The sequence below is a fragment of the Mirounga angustirostris genome, unplaced genomic scaffold (genome assembly GCF_029215605.1).
Source record: "Mirounga angustirostris isolate CCGP_5_RB_7025 unplaced genomic scaffold, mMirAng1.0.hap1 SCAF_12, whole genome shotgun sequence".
Classification (NCBI taxonomy): Eukaryota; Metazoa; Chordata; class Mammalia; order Carnivora; family Phocidae; genus Mirounga; species Mirounga angustirostris.
In genome coordinates this window covers 19755460-19771544 of record NW_026991720.1, presented here as the reverse complement: position 1 = coordinate 19771544, position 16085 = coordinate 19755460, and the positions used below count along the sequence as shown (strand labels likewise).

Genomic DNA, 16085 nt, shown 5'->3' with positions numbered 1-16085 from the left:
CAAAACCAGGATTCCAAATTAGACCCATCAATTTTAGTGTGTGTCCTAATATTACGTCAGTGATTTGGGGGGTATCAGCTTGTCAACTAAGCAAATCACTGAGATATTCATAAAACAGAATCAGATCTAAAACAACCTGAATTGAGAGTCCATGTGTAAATGTTTTCTTAGATATGAAAAAAAGAAAAAAAGAAATGAGAATACAGCATATCCAGTCAGAGTGCATACAACTAGCTACATGGTCACTGGTCTTAGCAGAGCCCTTCTCCTAATAAAGCAACTTTTAATGAGGCTACATCTGCATGTTTAGATTTAAGGGAGTGGAGACTTAAAGGAAAGGAGTTCGGGTACATTTTCAATGGCCTAATGAAATATCCTCAGTTTAAACGATTTCTGGATGGGCTGTACATGTGTGCGGCCCCTGCCAGGCAGAGACATGTCAAAGGCCCTCTGCACCAGGTGGGACACAAGACAGACACTCAGCAAGTCCCTTCAGCCTGGCAGATGTTACAGCCTCAAGTGTGTCTTGAGTGTGCTGGCAGAATACGGTTCTAGGACCACAGTCGTCCATGTCTTCACCCGCCTGAAAGCGTCTCACAACTGCTGTCTGCCCCGTGGCAGTCCTGCACAGCTGCCACAGCCTGTGTGTGACATCACAATTTGCACAACTGCTGTCAGCAGCCTGGAAAAATCCCGGGAACGACAGTGGAGCAATCTTTTAAGGAATGCTGAGGCGCCAAGGTTTTGATGGCACAGAATAAGAACAAGAACATCAAGTCCAAGAGTGATTCAGAAGAATCAGACCAAATGTGAGCAAGTTTTAAGAACCCCTTCACCCTGGGTTTCCCAATGGCAGCACTAGTGACATACTGAGCCAGACAGTTCTTTGTCTGGGGTGGGGAGGTGGTTATCCTGTGCATTACAGGACATTCCGCAGCACCCCTAGTCTGGACCTGCTAGATGCCAATAACACCAAGCAAGCTGTGACAGCCAAAAATGTCTCCAGACATTGTCTTATGTCCCCTGGGGACGAAAGTATCCCCCCTCCCCCCCGAGGACCAGAACACTGCCCTAACCTATTTATTTTGCTTACATTTTCCTTTTTCATGAATACACAAGTGATAGGTTTTTAAAAATTCAAATAAAATCTTAATGAGCTCTTTCAATAAAATTTCTAAGAGATAAACCATTATTGCTATAATTTGCAGCAATTTTTTTCTCAGTGGTACACCAAATGCTTCTTAAAATCGATGACCTCTTCAATTCAGTGGAATTTAGCCAGCCACCATCCTTTTCCCTTTGTTGTGAAGCCTTCAACCTGATTTCCTTTTAGGGACTTACTTCTTCCCCACTGTGTACAGTTTTAGTAGTACCCAGTTCTTCACTAGCTAGTAGTCCTCTCATCTTCCTTTTGATTCTTTTGAGCTATCCTATATGCTTCTCAAAATGTCCTTGCTTCCTAAGTTAGCCAGAATTAAGTTTCAGTCTTTCAACCAAAAACCCAGCTGAAACAAAGGACCTTCTTTAAGCAAGCCTGACAGAAGACATTTTAGATTATTTCCCTGCCAGAGAATTCACCAGCTTAGTAAAAATGTTATTGTTCCCTCACCATTTGCCACATATAGGCAGAGTGACTGGGGTATAGATGAAACCAGAATTGTTGAAATAGTATGATGGCTCCTGGGGATTCATTGTACTCTTCTCTGTTTTTCAGCGTGCTTTAAAATGTCCATAATAAAAAGGTTAAACAATGATAATAAATATTCTGTAGGAAAAAAAAATATGATTTCCAAAGTCCTTTTTGCACAAATTTGGTTCCTTACATGTATGTGTGCCTATGCGCCACTCTAAAGTGCTTGAGAACTCGCCTACCATCATGTGGGCACCTGGAGAGCAAGGTAAGACTAGTAAGCAGCATGTATACAAGTGACAGGACAATGGCACAAAGAACCATTCTCTAAAACTGCGTACAAAGCTTTATTCAATCAAGGTAACAGATACAATAATGTATTAAATGCTTCATGACTCCAAAACTTGCTTTTTTTTTTATTTTTATTTTTTTTAAAGATTTTATTTATTTATCGGAGACAGAGAGAATGAGAGAGACAGAAAGCACATGAGAGGGGGGAGGGTCAGAAGGAGAAGCAGGCTCCCTGCTGAGCAGGGAGCCCGGTGAGGGACTCGATCCAGAGATCCAGGATAATGACCTGAGCCGAAGGCAGTCGCTTAACCAACTGAGCCACCCAGGCGCCCCAAAAACTTGCTTTTAAAAGACTACAAAAAGAGGTGCCTGGGTGGCTCAGTCGGTTAAGCGTCTGCCTTTGACTCAAGTCATGATCCCAGAGTCCTGGGATCGAGCCCCACATCAGGCTCCCTGCTTAGCGGGTAGCCTGCTTCTCCCTCTGCCCCTTCCCCCTGCTTGTGCTCTTTCTCTCTCTCTCAAATAAATAAAATCTTTTTAATAAATAAATAAAATAAAAAAGACTACACATAAAACTCTCTTAATGTGGGGCTCCTGGATGGCTCAGTCGGTTAAGCATCTGACTCTTGATTTCGGCTCATCTTGATCTCAGGGTCGTGAGATCAAGCCCCACCTCGGGCTCCACGCTGGGCATGGAGCCTGCTTAAGATTCTCTCGCTCCCTCTCCCTTCCCTCTGCCTACCCCAGCCCATGTGCTCTCTCTCTCTCTCAAAAAAGAATTTTTTTCTTAATGCTTTTCCTAAAATTTCTTCTCCAGTAGAAAGAAAAAAAAAAAAAAACAGCTATTGATTCTACTAAGAACTATCATATGGATGAACACACACTTTTTGCCAAGATTTGACAGCTGGAAGTTTTCATGAAGAAAGCGTCAAACATAAAAATTTTTTTTTAAGAAAAAATAATTAAAAGGTTTTACTACCCTCTGCTCTCCTTAAAGGTGACAGAAAATAAATTCCTTATCAATAGTCATTTGTCCAGTTTACAGTGAGGCTGCCAACCTCAGTCCACAGGAGGTATAAAATTGGATCTCACTGGCACCTTTTATTCATCTCATGTGCCCTTTAACCTTCCACAGACCAAGTCAAAGCAAATGAGAGTTGAATAATGAAGGGAAAAAAAACCTACAAAAACAAAAACCAAACACCACAGTAAGGAATTATTGTAACCAATAGCCTGTACCATATGGGGAGAAAGGAAGACAAAAATCCTATGTGAAGTATAATAAGCAAAGTAAATACGAGCATCTAACCAAAAAAAAGCCTTATTAAAATAAAATTCAATTAAAAATAATAAAATTTCAGACAAGAATTTCTACCATAATGTATTGATTTTCTTTGCTTCTTAATGAAAATGGTCTGAAATTTTTTGAATATTTAAACTTCACTCTCTAATTATATACTCCATCAACCTAACCCAATTAAGTAATTATAAAGTGCTCTGTAAGAAAGTATTGAAATACTCACAGACCCTTTCAGCAGTACTAATTACATCTTGATTTTTTTAAAACCCTAAGCCATGAGCCTTCCCTATTTCCCGAAAAAATGGTGGTCTTAATCTAAAACTTATATCCTGCTCCACACATTTCAAGCAAATCAGAGGTAGCTTAGCACTTCGTCAAAGGGAAGAAATATTAGAGAACATTTTTCAAACCCCTCAGTTTAGAAATAAAATCTTGAAGGCCCAAAGAGGTTAAATTATATGTTGAAGGTCCTGTGGTCACTGAGGACTAGAATCCAATCCAAAGACTCTTTACATTTAGCTCTCTCAAACAAAATAGTTAAGCAGTCCAAAATAAAAACAAATACATGCTAGGCATCTACATGTGGTAGGCATGTGCCTAGTATTCACAGCAGGAAGACATTCACATGATTATATAATAAAACTCTGCTATATGCAAATTTCAGAAATAGCACAGATGGGAAGCACTTGACTCTATCTTGGATTAAAATGTATTCACATATTTTCATGAATAAGTATATACTTTAAATCTTTAAAAGTAGTATTTTTTACCAAATAAATATTATCATGCTGTTTTGAACGCTGCTTTTCTTCAATTTATGGTCTTTCCACATCTTTCTGAATCAGCACATAAAGATCTACTTGACTGTCTAGTATTCCATTGTAGGTATGTATCCTAATTCATTCAACCAGTCCCCATAATGGGCATTTGGAGTGCTTCCGTTTTCTACTATTACAAAAACACTTCAGTGAACATTCTCTCAGCTGTCATTAGTATTAGTAATGACAATAATTGCATAGATGTACAAAAGACTAAAATGTTCAAAAATGGAACAGAAGTATGGAGGATTTTGATTTTCCAACCTTACATATTTCTGCAATGTCCTCAGCTTCTTTGAGTGAGTACATTACTAATTAGTGCTAGTTAGTGTCAATATGGACATTAAGTCAAACATATGACATTCATCATTAGCTATAATATTGTAAGCCTTAACACCCACTGTAGACTATACAATTTTCAATCATAAACACATATATTGGAAGAAACTCGCCTAAGAAATGTCTGGAGAATCCTCAAGAACTACTGCTCACATAGTAAGAAACTTGTCAGTAATCATGCAGCTAAGAACCTCACAAGAGATACAGTGGTCACAATCAAGTGTGGGAAGAGCATAACGTCGGGCTTTCATAAGCACAGTCCAAAACTAAAAATGGCCACATTCTTATACTCAACACATTCTGAAGTGCAGCCAAACGCAAATAATGAGTCTTATTACAATCATCCCTCTCCAAAAATGTTTCATAATTATGATAAGAGGCCACCAAAATCTCTCTCAGATACCACAAAACTCACCGTTTCTGATTTTCAGACTCTTTCCTGGCTTGCTCCAATGCCAGCTCCTCAGCCACTCTTCTCTTCAATTCTTCATCAGAAACTAGGATCAATAAAGAGTGGAAGGAGATAACATCAGTGAATTTTTTTTTAAGATTTTATTTATTTATTTGCTAGAGAGAGAGAGCGTGGGCAAGAGAGAGTGAGCAAGAGCACAAGCAGGGCGACAGGCAGGCAGAGGGAGAAGTAGACGCCCCGCTGAGCAGGGAGCCCGATGCGGGAGTAGATCCCAGGATCCTGGGATCATGACCTGAGCGGAAGGCAGACGCTTAACGACTGAGCCACCCAGGGGTCCCCAATCAGTGATTTCTTAAAAAACAAAAGCAAGAAAACACTCCAGAAAACAAAGCTGAGACTAGATCTTAATGGGCAAAGTTCTGCCAGCTGGTCAGGGTCTCCTTGGAACTACCTAAGCACTGTAGAAAAGACCAATTAGTGCACTTCAGGAGTAATTTAATCAAAAGTTCCCTGGTGACCTAGAAATTTCCATACCTGCCAAAAAGTATAATAAACTCAAGGAGCTGCTTACCGCCCAGTGGGGACTGAGCCATTAAGTACAAATTCTTTAAAATGATGTCCTATCATTAAAGTCAGACAATCATGTATAAGGGGAGGAGAGGCTGTAAGAGAGGGATTTCAGAGAGGAAAATGACACCAAAACATTCTCATTTTGATAATTAAACACTTTAATTTTTTTTAGTAAGCTCCACGCCCAATGTGAAGCCCAATATGGGGCCTGAACTCACAACCCTGAGATCAAGACCTGAGTCAAGATCAAGAGTCAAGACACTTAACCAACTGAGCTACTCAGGTGCCCCATATAATTAAACACTTTAAAAAACCATTTCTGACAGTAAATCATTTGTACTTACATTCATTTTTCCATGATTTATTAAAAAAGGGCATTTATGATTCATAAACATTTTGAAGTCATATTTTTTGGAAAATATGTCATTCAACGTCAAATGCCAACAATTGGAGAGAAACATGGAAAAGTGCTGAGAAGACAGCTGGAGCTTTCTAAATACCTGGTGACTTGATTTGAAACATCTGGTCTTTCCAATTGGAAAATATTGTACGATATGTTTTGTAAAGATTCTTACAGCTATGATAGCAAATAAAATAGACAAATTTTATATATTCCTTAAGAGCCTTTCATAAGAAATAAGCAGAGACTATTTCTGCTTTACTAGGAACCCACTACCTAAAATCATGACCAAGAAAGCACCAGAAAAACTTGGGAGGATCTAGGAATACACACAGGACTTCAGAAGTACTTCAAATGGTGGAGCCTATTAGGTGGAAAACTAGGTGGACACTTTACTTGATGATCTCTATAAGGGCCTTGCCTCAGGGCATATGCAAAAACTGAATTACAACGGGATATGAAAAACCTTTTTAAAATTTAGCTGACATGAAATAAATAAATAAATAAATAAATAAATAAATAAATAAATAAATAAATAAATAAAATTTAGCTGACATGTAATCTGTACTGGCACAAAAACAAACACATAGATTAATGGAACAGAATAGAGAGTCCAGAAATGGACCCTCAACTCTATGGTCAACTAATCTTCGACAAAGCAGGAAAGAATGTCCAATGGAAAAAAGACAGTCTCTTCAACAAATGGTGGTGGGAAAATTGGACAGCCACATGCAGAAGAATGAAACTGGACCATTTCCTTACACCACACACAAAAATAGACTCAAAATGGATGAAAGACCTAAATGTGAGAGAGGAGTCCATCTTTTAAAATCCCAGAGGAGAACACAGGCAGCAACCTCTCTGACCTCAGCCACAGCAACTTCTTCCTAGAAACATCACCAAAGGCAAGGGAAGCAAGGGCAAAAATGAACTATTGGGACTCCATCAAGACAAAAAGCTTTTGCACAGCAAACAGTCAACAAAACCAAAAGACAACCAACAGAATGGGAGAAGATATTTGCAAGTGACATATCAGATAAAGGGCTAGTATCCAAAATCTATAAAGAACTTATCAAACTCAACATCCAAAGAGCAAATAATCCAATCAAGAAATGGGCAGAAGACATGAACAGACATTTTTCCAAAGAAGACATCCAAATGGCCAACAGACATATGAAAAAGTGCTCAACATCACTCGGTATCAGGGAAATCCAGATCAAAACCTCAATGAGATACTACCTCACACCAGCCAGAATGGCTAAAATTAACAAGTCAGGAAACAACAGATGTTGGTGAGGATGTGGAGAAAGGGGAACCCTCCTACACTGCTGGTGGGAATGCAAGCTGGTGCAGCCACTCCTCTGGAAAACAGTATGGAGGTTCCTCAAAAAGTTGAAAATAGAGCTACCCTACAACCCAGCAATTGCACTACTGGGTATTTACCCCAAAGATACAAATGTAGGAATCTGAAGGGGTACGTGCACCCCAATGTTTATAGTAGCAATGTCCACACAGCCAAACTATGGAAAGAGCCAAGATGTTCATCAACAGATGAATGGATAAAGAAGATGTGGTATACACACACACATACACACACACACACAGGAATATTATGCAGCCATCAAAAAAAGAAAAGAAAAGAAAAGAAATCTTGCCATTTGCAACAACATGGATAGAACTAAAGGGTACTTTGCTAAGTGAAATAAGTCCATCAGAGAAAGACAAGTACCATACGATCTCACTGATATGAGGAATTCTTAATCTCAGGAAACAAACTGAGGGTTGCTGGAGTGGTGGGAGTGAGAGGGATGGGTGGCTGAGTGATGGACATTGGGGAGGGTAGGTGCTATGGTGAGTGCTGTGAATTGTGTAAGACTGATGACTCACAGACCTGTACCTCTGAAACAAATAATACATTATATGTCTAAAAAAAAAAAAAAAAAGATAGTAGGAAGGGAAAAATGAAGGGGGGGAATCGGAGGGGGAGACAAACCATGAGAGACTATGGACTCTGAGAAACAAACTGAGGGTTTTAGAGGGGAGGGGGGTAGGGGGGGTTGCCCTGGTGATGGGTATTATGGAGGGCACGTATTGAATGGAGCACTGGGTGTTATACGCAAACAATGAATCATGGAACACTACATCAAAAACTAATCATGTAATGTATGATGACTAACCTAATAAAATAAAATTTTAAAAATAATAAAAAATAAAATAAAATTTTGCTGACACTGGGTAATAACAATGAAGATATAGGAAAGGTAATAAGGACATGTTCTCTTAGGTGTGGATTATCAGAAAACAAAAACAGCACCAAAGGACACCATCAAGGTGAAAAGACAAGCCACAGAATGGGAGAAAATTCTGGCAAATCATATCGCTGACAGGAGACTTGTATCCAAAATACATAAACAAAAAGACAACAAAATTAAAAATGGGCAAAGGACAGAAACAGGTATTTCTCTAAAAAAGATAATACAAGTGGCCAATAAGCACAAGAAACATGGCTCAACGGCATTCATCATCAGGGAAACACAAATCAAAACCATGATGATACACCAATTCAAACCCAGTAAAATCAAAAAGACAAGCATTAACAAGTGTTGGTAGAATGTGAAGAAACTGGAACCTTGATACATTGCTGGTGGGAATGTAAAATAACGTGGCCACCACAGAACACACTTTGGCAGTTCCTCAAAATGCCAAACGCAGTTGCCATGTGATCTATCCATTCCACATTTAGGTACTGTATATACTCAAGAGAGTTGAAAATATTTACAGCAGTATTCACAATATCCCAAAAGTGAAAAACAACCTAACTGCCCATCCACTGATGAATAGATAAACAAAATGTATATCCATCTCAATACAGCTATATAAAGAAAAAAGAAAATAATATAAAAACAGAATAATGAACAAGGAATCAGAGAAAGGAATAAATACTAATTGAGGTTTAATCCAAGCTTGGCCATCAACAATCTGGAGGACCTGGGATGAAAGTTACTAGCCTCTCTGTACAGTTTTCCTCAAAAGGCTGTTCTCAACTGGACGTTCTCCAGAGTCCCTTTGATCTATATACTATGCTGCCGATTGTCTTCTCTCCTACTTCACAGTCTATAATATGAGAAAGATACATGTCTTGGCTTTGAAAAGGTCACATAAAATCAAGAAAAAAACTAGCACAGAGAATTCTGTCTGCATTCAGGCAAATCTTAAAGATTTTTTCAGTTTTAAAGGTTTAAAATAATACAAACACCAGCAGAGACGTTACAGACAGTAATAGCCCAGCAAAGAGTCCAAACAGTCTTTGTTTTTCCATCAGCTAGACTTTGGATCAATCAGGTAATCTACCTGAGTTTTGATTTTCTCATCCAAAACCAGGACCTGCTGGGTTACATGGGGGTCAGCTGGCCATGAAGTTCTAGACTATGTACTCCACAAGGTGAAAATTTTCACATTTTCAGCTACTTCTCATAAACAAGCAAAACAACATCACACTACACTTTTTCAAGTTGTTCACAGCTGGTAGCTCTAATTAGTAGCAAAAACTGAAATAAATATTTAACCCAACTAATACTACACAAACTATACTCTTAAGTTTCCCATACCAGGCAGAATCTACAGAGTGAGGCTGATATGTACAATCACACCGCTTCCCCCTGGATTTTTTCAAACGACCACAGCAACATTTTTCTCAGGCAAAATTCAATCAAAGTCTCAATCACAATTCAAGTGAATTTCATTCCAACAATTAGAACTAGGCTTCAGTGAAAGAAACCTCAGCATACCAGGTCTTAGTATGCAGAAATGGGATCAGTTTTCTAAGTGAGCTCATAAGGCTCCAGGTCTTCATGGTGCATTTTATGCCGCTTATATAGGGGCTTCCAACTACAGGAAAAGCCAAAGTCAGCAGAGAGCTTTTTATGATGATGTGATAGACCTAAAATGGAACAGTAAGGACTCCATCACCAAATGGCGACCAGCTGGGAAGTTGGGAAGGAAGCCATGCAAGAGAGAATGCAGAGAAGGAAGGTGTGGCTTCGAGGCCTGTCCTCTTTCTCTATACCATCCTGACTATCCTGTCAGCCCCACCACCGGCCAGGGGTGAGGTGAGAAACAGATGGCAGTCACTGGTGATGTCATCTAGGTAGGCTACAAGGGAGAGAGGTGGGAGTGAGAAAGCACCACAAAGTGATGCAAAGAGCCAGAAACTCCTGAGGCCACTGAAGGAGATGTGCCCAAGGGACCAGCTGGTTGACATCACTTTTTGTCAGTAAAGAGACCAAAGCACAGCTGTCTTTCTAACGCCCCAGCTATTTCTGGAAAAGAAAAAAGAAGAAAAAAATACAATTTTGGGTCTCACGTCCAAGGTCACAGCTGAAAAAGTAATTACCTTAGCTACAAGTGAGAATTTAAAATAACAAAAGATAAAACATGACCTAGCATAAAGAGTTTAAAATCTAAAATAGCAAATCAAAGCCAAGGCAGGGAAGTAAACCAGTATAGTAATGAGTTTTGAGCAAATCTAAGTTTCATGTTATTTGTTTTTAAATCAATAGAATACAGAAAGCAACAATATATTATTTCTTCTGATGGGTTTGGTCCAAAGCACAGAAGGGGAAAAGATATACCATGTGGAGACCACTATTTAAAATGGCCTTTCCAAAAACATTCTTTCCAGCTCTCAGGATCTGAACATTTCCTCAAATAAAACTGTTATTAAATTAAAAGGTCAGTGTTTCAGGATGGGCTACTTTAAGAGAAGCTCAGGAAAGGCCAACCTTGCCTATTAGCACAGTGAGTTTCCAAGTAGATCTTTAGGGACTGGCAAAGTTTGTGAAATGACAAAAAGTAAAAAAGAGAAATGTTCAAGCCATATAAATCAGATTTGCCATGGAAATCTGCAAGCCTATTTCAAGCTCAGTAAGTATGCTTCCACAGCTTTTATATACATACAACACTTTCCTTTTAAAATGTGTTAAGACAAAAGGGTATTTTCTTCACATACTTGAATCCTATACTTTTAAAAAGTCTTCTCAAAAACCATTTTATTGTCTTTCTCAATGGCAAACATACACAAACACTGGCATTTTCTCAATTCGTTGTAGATGATACAACACTGACCATAAAACATGTGAAAAAAACGCGAAGTATTTCAATTGCTTGGTTACAGCAAGTCTGGCCCTATCTTTAAAACTATTTTTTAAGATTTTATTTATTTATTTGAGAAAGAGAGGGAGCAGCAGACTCCCCGCTGAGCAGAGAGCGCAATGTGGGGCTCGATCCCAGGACCCTGAGATCATGACCCGAGTCAAAGGCAGACGCTTCACTGACTGAGCCACCCAGGTGCCCCTGTAAAACTATTATGGAAAATAATAAATACTTGTATGGTTGAAAGCAGCTCACAATTCCTAACAAATCTGTATTTGTTTTTAGTGAACAACCTTCTAAACAAATGTTTTGGTTAGTCCACTAATTCTTTACTGACTGCCTAGCAATCTTTTACTCCTCTTGGCCACATTCTAAATTTCTAAGAATTTAAATTCTTCAGAAATTCTAAGAATCTGAATTTCTCATTTGGATTCAGGATCAAATAAGAAACTCCTACTTATTATAGATCCTAGTTTTCTTAGGAATAGAATACCATGGTCTTAATTCTCAGAGAAAGTGTAGCATAAATTCATTATGCCTCACCTGCCTTCATGTTATATGACTTACGTCCAAATTCCATTTTCAGAAACTTGGTAAACTAGAGGGAGACAAAGAAGGAAGAGGTGAGAAGAGAGAGTCACTATATTCAAGATAGTTCCTCGAATGGAGAACAGGAAGGACTCCATGTGATGGAAGATGCCTCATCATCTATGAAAAAACAAAAAATTGAAACTGCAACTATGATTCAAGATTTATATAGATTCCCTGAACCTCAGGGGACATATCAGTGTCCTTTGTAACAAGGACATGACTATGACTTTCCCTTCCCTTCATTTTCCTTGCAACACCCTTACACTATAATTCCCTCCCCAATTACAGTATCTCTTAAACAATCTCCAAAAGTTACTTAATAAAAACGATGGCTTGCCTCAGCAAAATGTCAGGTCCTCTGGGATTTTTTTCTTTACTCCATTTGTCTTTCCGGTTTTACCATTTGCTGATACATGCCATGTCCAATTTTATAAAGCCTATTATTTTCATATGCTAGTTTAAAAGCACTGAAGGGAAACTATGAAGATCTACTCTAAGAGGAACATACATGTATGTAACTGCATAACACAAGCAGCAGATTTTAGAAAAAGACCGAGACTCTGCCAGGATTGAGACAGTTGAGCCCCAGCTTATACCAGAAGACAAAGCCAAATTAAATTTTCAGCTCCGTAGAAATATCCATTAATCTTATAATTTCAATAAATTCATTAATACAAAAAGAGCACTGATTGTTTTAAATAGAATAATGGAAGCATCCACACAATCAATGAAATACAGCACACAGTATATTGGAACTCAATGACTCACAGCATGGGTTGCAGGATAAATCCTGTCCCGCTCTTTATCTTACAAAAGGTACGGGGTTTGACTGGGAGAAGAGTCAAAAGATGACAAGGACAAATCTCTGAGGTTAGAAAGAAACATGTTAATGGTTTGCCATTATCCATTTGTGGCACCATTTACCTGGCAGACAAATAAACCTGATTTAAACATACACACACACACAGAGGAGTATATTAAGTATGATGTTCAGCTGACAGTTACATTCACTATCACCCAAGTATAATGTATCTTAAGACTGCCTTCAAAAATACCGTCTGCCCAGATACCTGGCAGAGCAGCTGAGGCTACCTATACGTTACAGTTAATGACAGTGTTAGAATGAAAATCCTTAAATGCACATTCATAACCATAAATATTGAATCAGAAGGCACAGTGGTACAGAGTGTGGCAACCTAAACATGAGCAGCATCAAGTTAATGGTTTATTTCATTGTATTACTGCTCCATCAGGATTTATATACCTTTGTAAATTTCTAATTTGAATGACATAAGATGCAAATAATGTTCATTTTATTGTTTGCTTCACAACCAGCACTCATGGAAACCGGCTCCATGTTCCATTCTATGGGAGAACACACATCAACACCAGGCCGCAGAAGCCGCAGAACGACAGACAAGCTCATCAGTCACATGCTACAGTTTCCACATTTTTAAGTAGATAATTCATAAAACCAGTATTGAGAATCAGATACATCTAGTATTTCATGTCTCCATATCCTGAATAATAGTTGCAAGACCTCACAAAGCCTCAAGGAAAATAAGATCTATAATTTAAATTTAAAAATAATAATTACCTCTGGATATTGCTTTTTGATGCATAGCTTAATTTTTTTTGTTTCACAAATGGATGTGTTTTGTTCACTGGGGATAAAACTATAAATTAAACAGCGTTAAATCTCCAAGCCCAAACCTGTTTCCATTTCGTTTTGGTAGTCCTGAGTGTGGCTATACTCAAACATTTCTTCGGAAAGACCCAAGAAATGCAAAGAGGACCAAGCTGGAAACCAAGGGGGGGTTCCCTTTTAGTCTAGGCTTTGCCACAATTTGTTTTTGTGATTTTGCTCAAAAACTCACCATTGCTCTAGGCCATGGATAGTTCATCCGTAAACTTGAGGGCCCAAACCAGAAAATCTCTAAAAGCTAAAAGCCCTTCCCCTGAAAACACAGGTTAAATGGGAACCTCATGGAACTGAATTCATGCTTGAGCCTCCACATCCCCTAAAAGCCCACTAAAATGAAGGTAAAGGAATAAAACAGTACATCACTGGCAACATATATGGTCAGTTGCTTGAAGTGACACCACTCATTTGGAAACATTGTCTATCAGATACCCACCCAGCAAACTACCAAAAACAGCCTCTAGGCTTCACAGACAATGCAAATATAAAAGGGGGAGAGGCAACAGGGGAAGGAGCAATACTGTGCAGGCTATGACAGACGTTCAATAAGGACATACTAACTGTTTGATTCATATAATCAAACATCAGTCGTTACATAAAATAAGTCATCAACTTCTGAGGTAGTTTGGGAAGATTTAGAAAAACATACACACTGTAAAATCACATACAATGAAAGTAAAAAATGCAGTGGCTAATCAAAAACGAAATTCAAGACAAGCTTCCCTCCCTCCACGCACCCCCCCACCCCAACCACACCACAGCCACCAACACCAGGTTTCTGCTCCTGGACCCTCCTTTCAGAAAATCTGGAGCCAGGGCGCCTGGGTGGCTCAGTTGGTTGAGCCTCGACTCTTGATTTCAGCTCAGGTCATGATCTCAAGGTTGGGGGGCTGAGCCCCATGTCTGGCTCCACACTCAGCGGGGAGTCGGCTTCTCTCCCTCTCCCTCTGCCCCTCCCCCCAAAAAATCTGGAGCCACCACTACTGACAGTATAGTATTTATAAAGGAGAGAAGGATGGGTATTCATTATAAACTTACTGTACTAGCCATAGGTTTCAATGTTTAAGCTCTTCTATGGCCAACCATATGAACTTATTTTTGTTTAATTATTTTCTTCCAAATCAAGCGACCCCTAGGAATAACACAAACTGGGGAAATCCATCAATTCACTAGGTAGTAGATTCTCATTGACTTAAGGCATATGGTCCCTACCATTAGAGACTGTAGTCTGAGTTAGTAAAATTGTGCTCTTGAGGTTTATTATTAAGAAAGCCTACCAAGGCTGGCTGCAGTCATGGAGTGCTTCATGAAGGAGGTGGGACATAAGCAAGGACCTACATTAGAAATGGAAGGGAACCCCAACAAAGCCTGTTTGTAGGCAGAAAAAAATAGAAGGGTAAATTCCGCTCAATTGTGAGGAAGCTTGGAAACCAAGCAGAAGTTTGGATAAAAATGTTAAGAAATAGGGCACTAAGAACAGCTGTTAAAATACAGAAATAATGTGGGGCGCCTGGGTGGCTCAGTCAGTTAAGCATCTGCCTTCAGGTCAGGTCATGATCTCAGAGTTCTGGGATGGAGCCCAGAGAGGGCTTCCCGCACAGCAGGGAGTCGGCTTCGCCCTCTGCCCCTCCTCCCTCCCTCCCCCTCTGCTCCTGCTCTCTCTCCCTCCCTTTCTCTCTCTCTCAAATAAATAAATAAAATCTTTAAAAAGAAAAATACAGAAGTAATGCAATCAAACAGTGTTACAGGAAATTTATTCTGGCACAGGTTTGCAGATAAACAGGATGGGGAAAGCATAAGGCAAGGAATGAGTAGCTCTCAAAGTGTAGACTCATCTCCCATGCCCCCACTTCTCTCCCCTCCCACGGAGCTGCAGCACCAGGAACTTGTTAGAAATGCAAATATTTCAGCCCCACCCCAGACCTATAAATCAATGGGGGGGAGGGCTCGCGGGGAAGCACTCTGTGTGTTAACAAGCCCTCCAGGTGATCCTGATGGTTGTTCAAATTTGAGACAGTGGGTGATGAACACCTCAGCTTAGGTTACTGGCAATAAAGACACCGTGGAAGATACAGAACTTTCATGGGAAAAACTGATCCTCTGTGACTGAGAGAAGAGGGAGAAAGAAGTCAAAGGTGCACCCAGATGCCAGAAAATTAATACCCATGATGGTCAATTAAGAAGGAGAGGCTGTTTGGGCAAGAAGGATAATGAGTTCCATTTCAGAAATAATCAATTGAAAGTAATGGTAGAATCACCACATGGAATTGTAGGCAATTAGATATTTGAACCTGAAATTCAGATTTGATTTGCGACTTGGCTGGAAATGCTGATTTGGGAATGACTATTACAGATCTGAGCTCAGTGAAAAATTGTGTAAAGAGAAAAAAGTAGAAGGCGAAGGAATAGGCCTTAAAAATGCATCAAAAAGAAGGAGGAGGGCGAAAGAAGAACAAACACCATTAGGGGCAAAGAAGAAATGGAACAGAAAGGAAGAAATGAACCAAGATACCATGTGCACAAATGATAGAGATTTCATCTCTTGGCCAATTCCAATCAACTGGCAGTAGCTGTTTGGGGTGCTGTGTGCGGGAGGACTCCATAGTCAATTCCAGGTTCAGTGAGTTACATCTACCCTGGGCACTGGAGGAAGACCTGGCAGCATGGCTAACAATTACCTATTATCCCATGAAGTGCATGGAAATCAGATAGTGTGGGCATCAGGAAATCAGTGGGAAGAGAGCAACCGAAGGCAGCAATTACAGGCCTCTCTTCAACAAGTTTAGAAATAAAACAAGAACGAGGTGGAAGATTTATAAATAAAAGATGACTTTCACAGAAAGTGGCAATCTGTGCATGTTTGAAGGGCAGCCATAATGAA

The 16085-nt window shown here is 39.5% G+C and overlaps 1 protein-coding gene across 5 annotated transcripts in view; it reads right to left on the bottom strand.

Annotated features, from left to right (window-relative positions):
- The window catches only part of CHCHD3 (coiled-coil-helix-coiled-coil-helix domain containing 3), a 274616-nt gene that overhangs the window by 211230 nt on the left and 47301 nt on the right, over positions 1 to 16085 (bottom strand). For all 5 annotated transcript variants that reach the window (XR_010406367.1, XR_010406368.1, XM_045864249.3 and 2 more), the window contains exon 3: positions 4794 to 4875. Coding sequence is in view for 3 of the 5 variants with exons in the window: in XM_045864249.3 (XP_045720205.1) it covers positions 4794 to 4875 (82 nt within the window). In the remaining 2 variants the exon portion in view is untranslated. The remainder of the gene's footprint in view (positions 1 to 4793; positions 4876 to 16085) is intronic.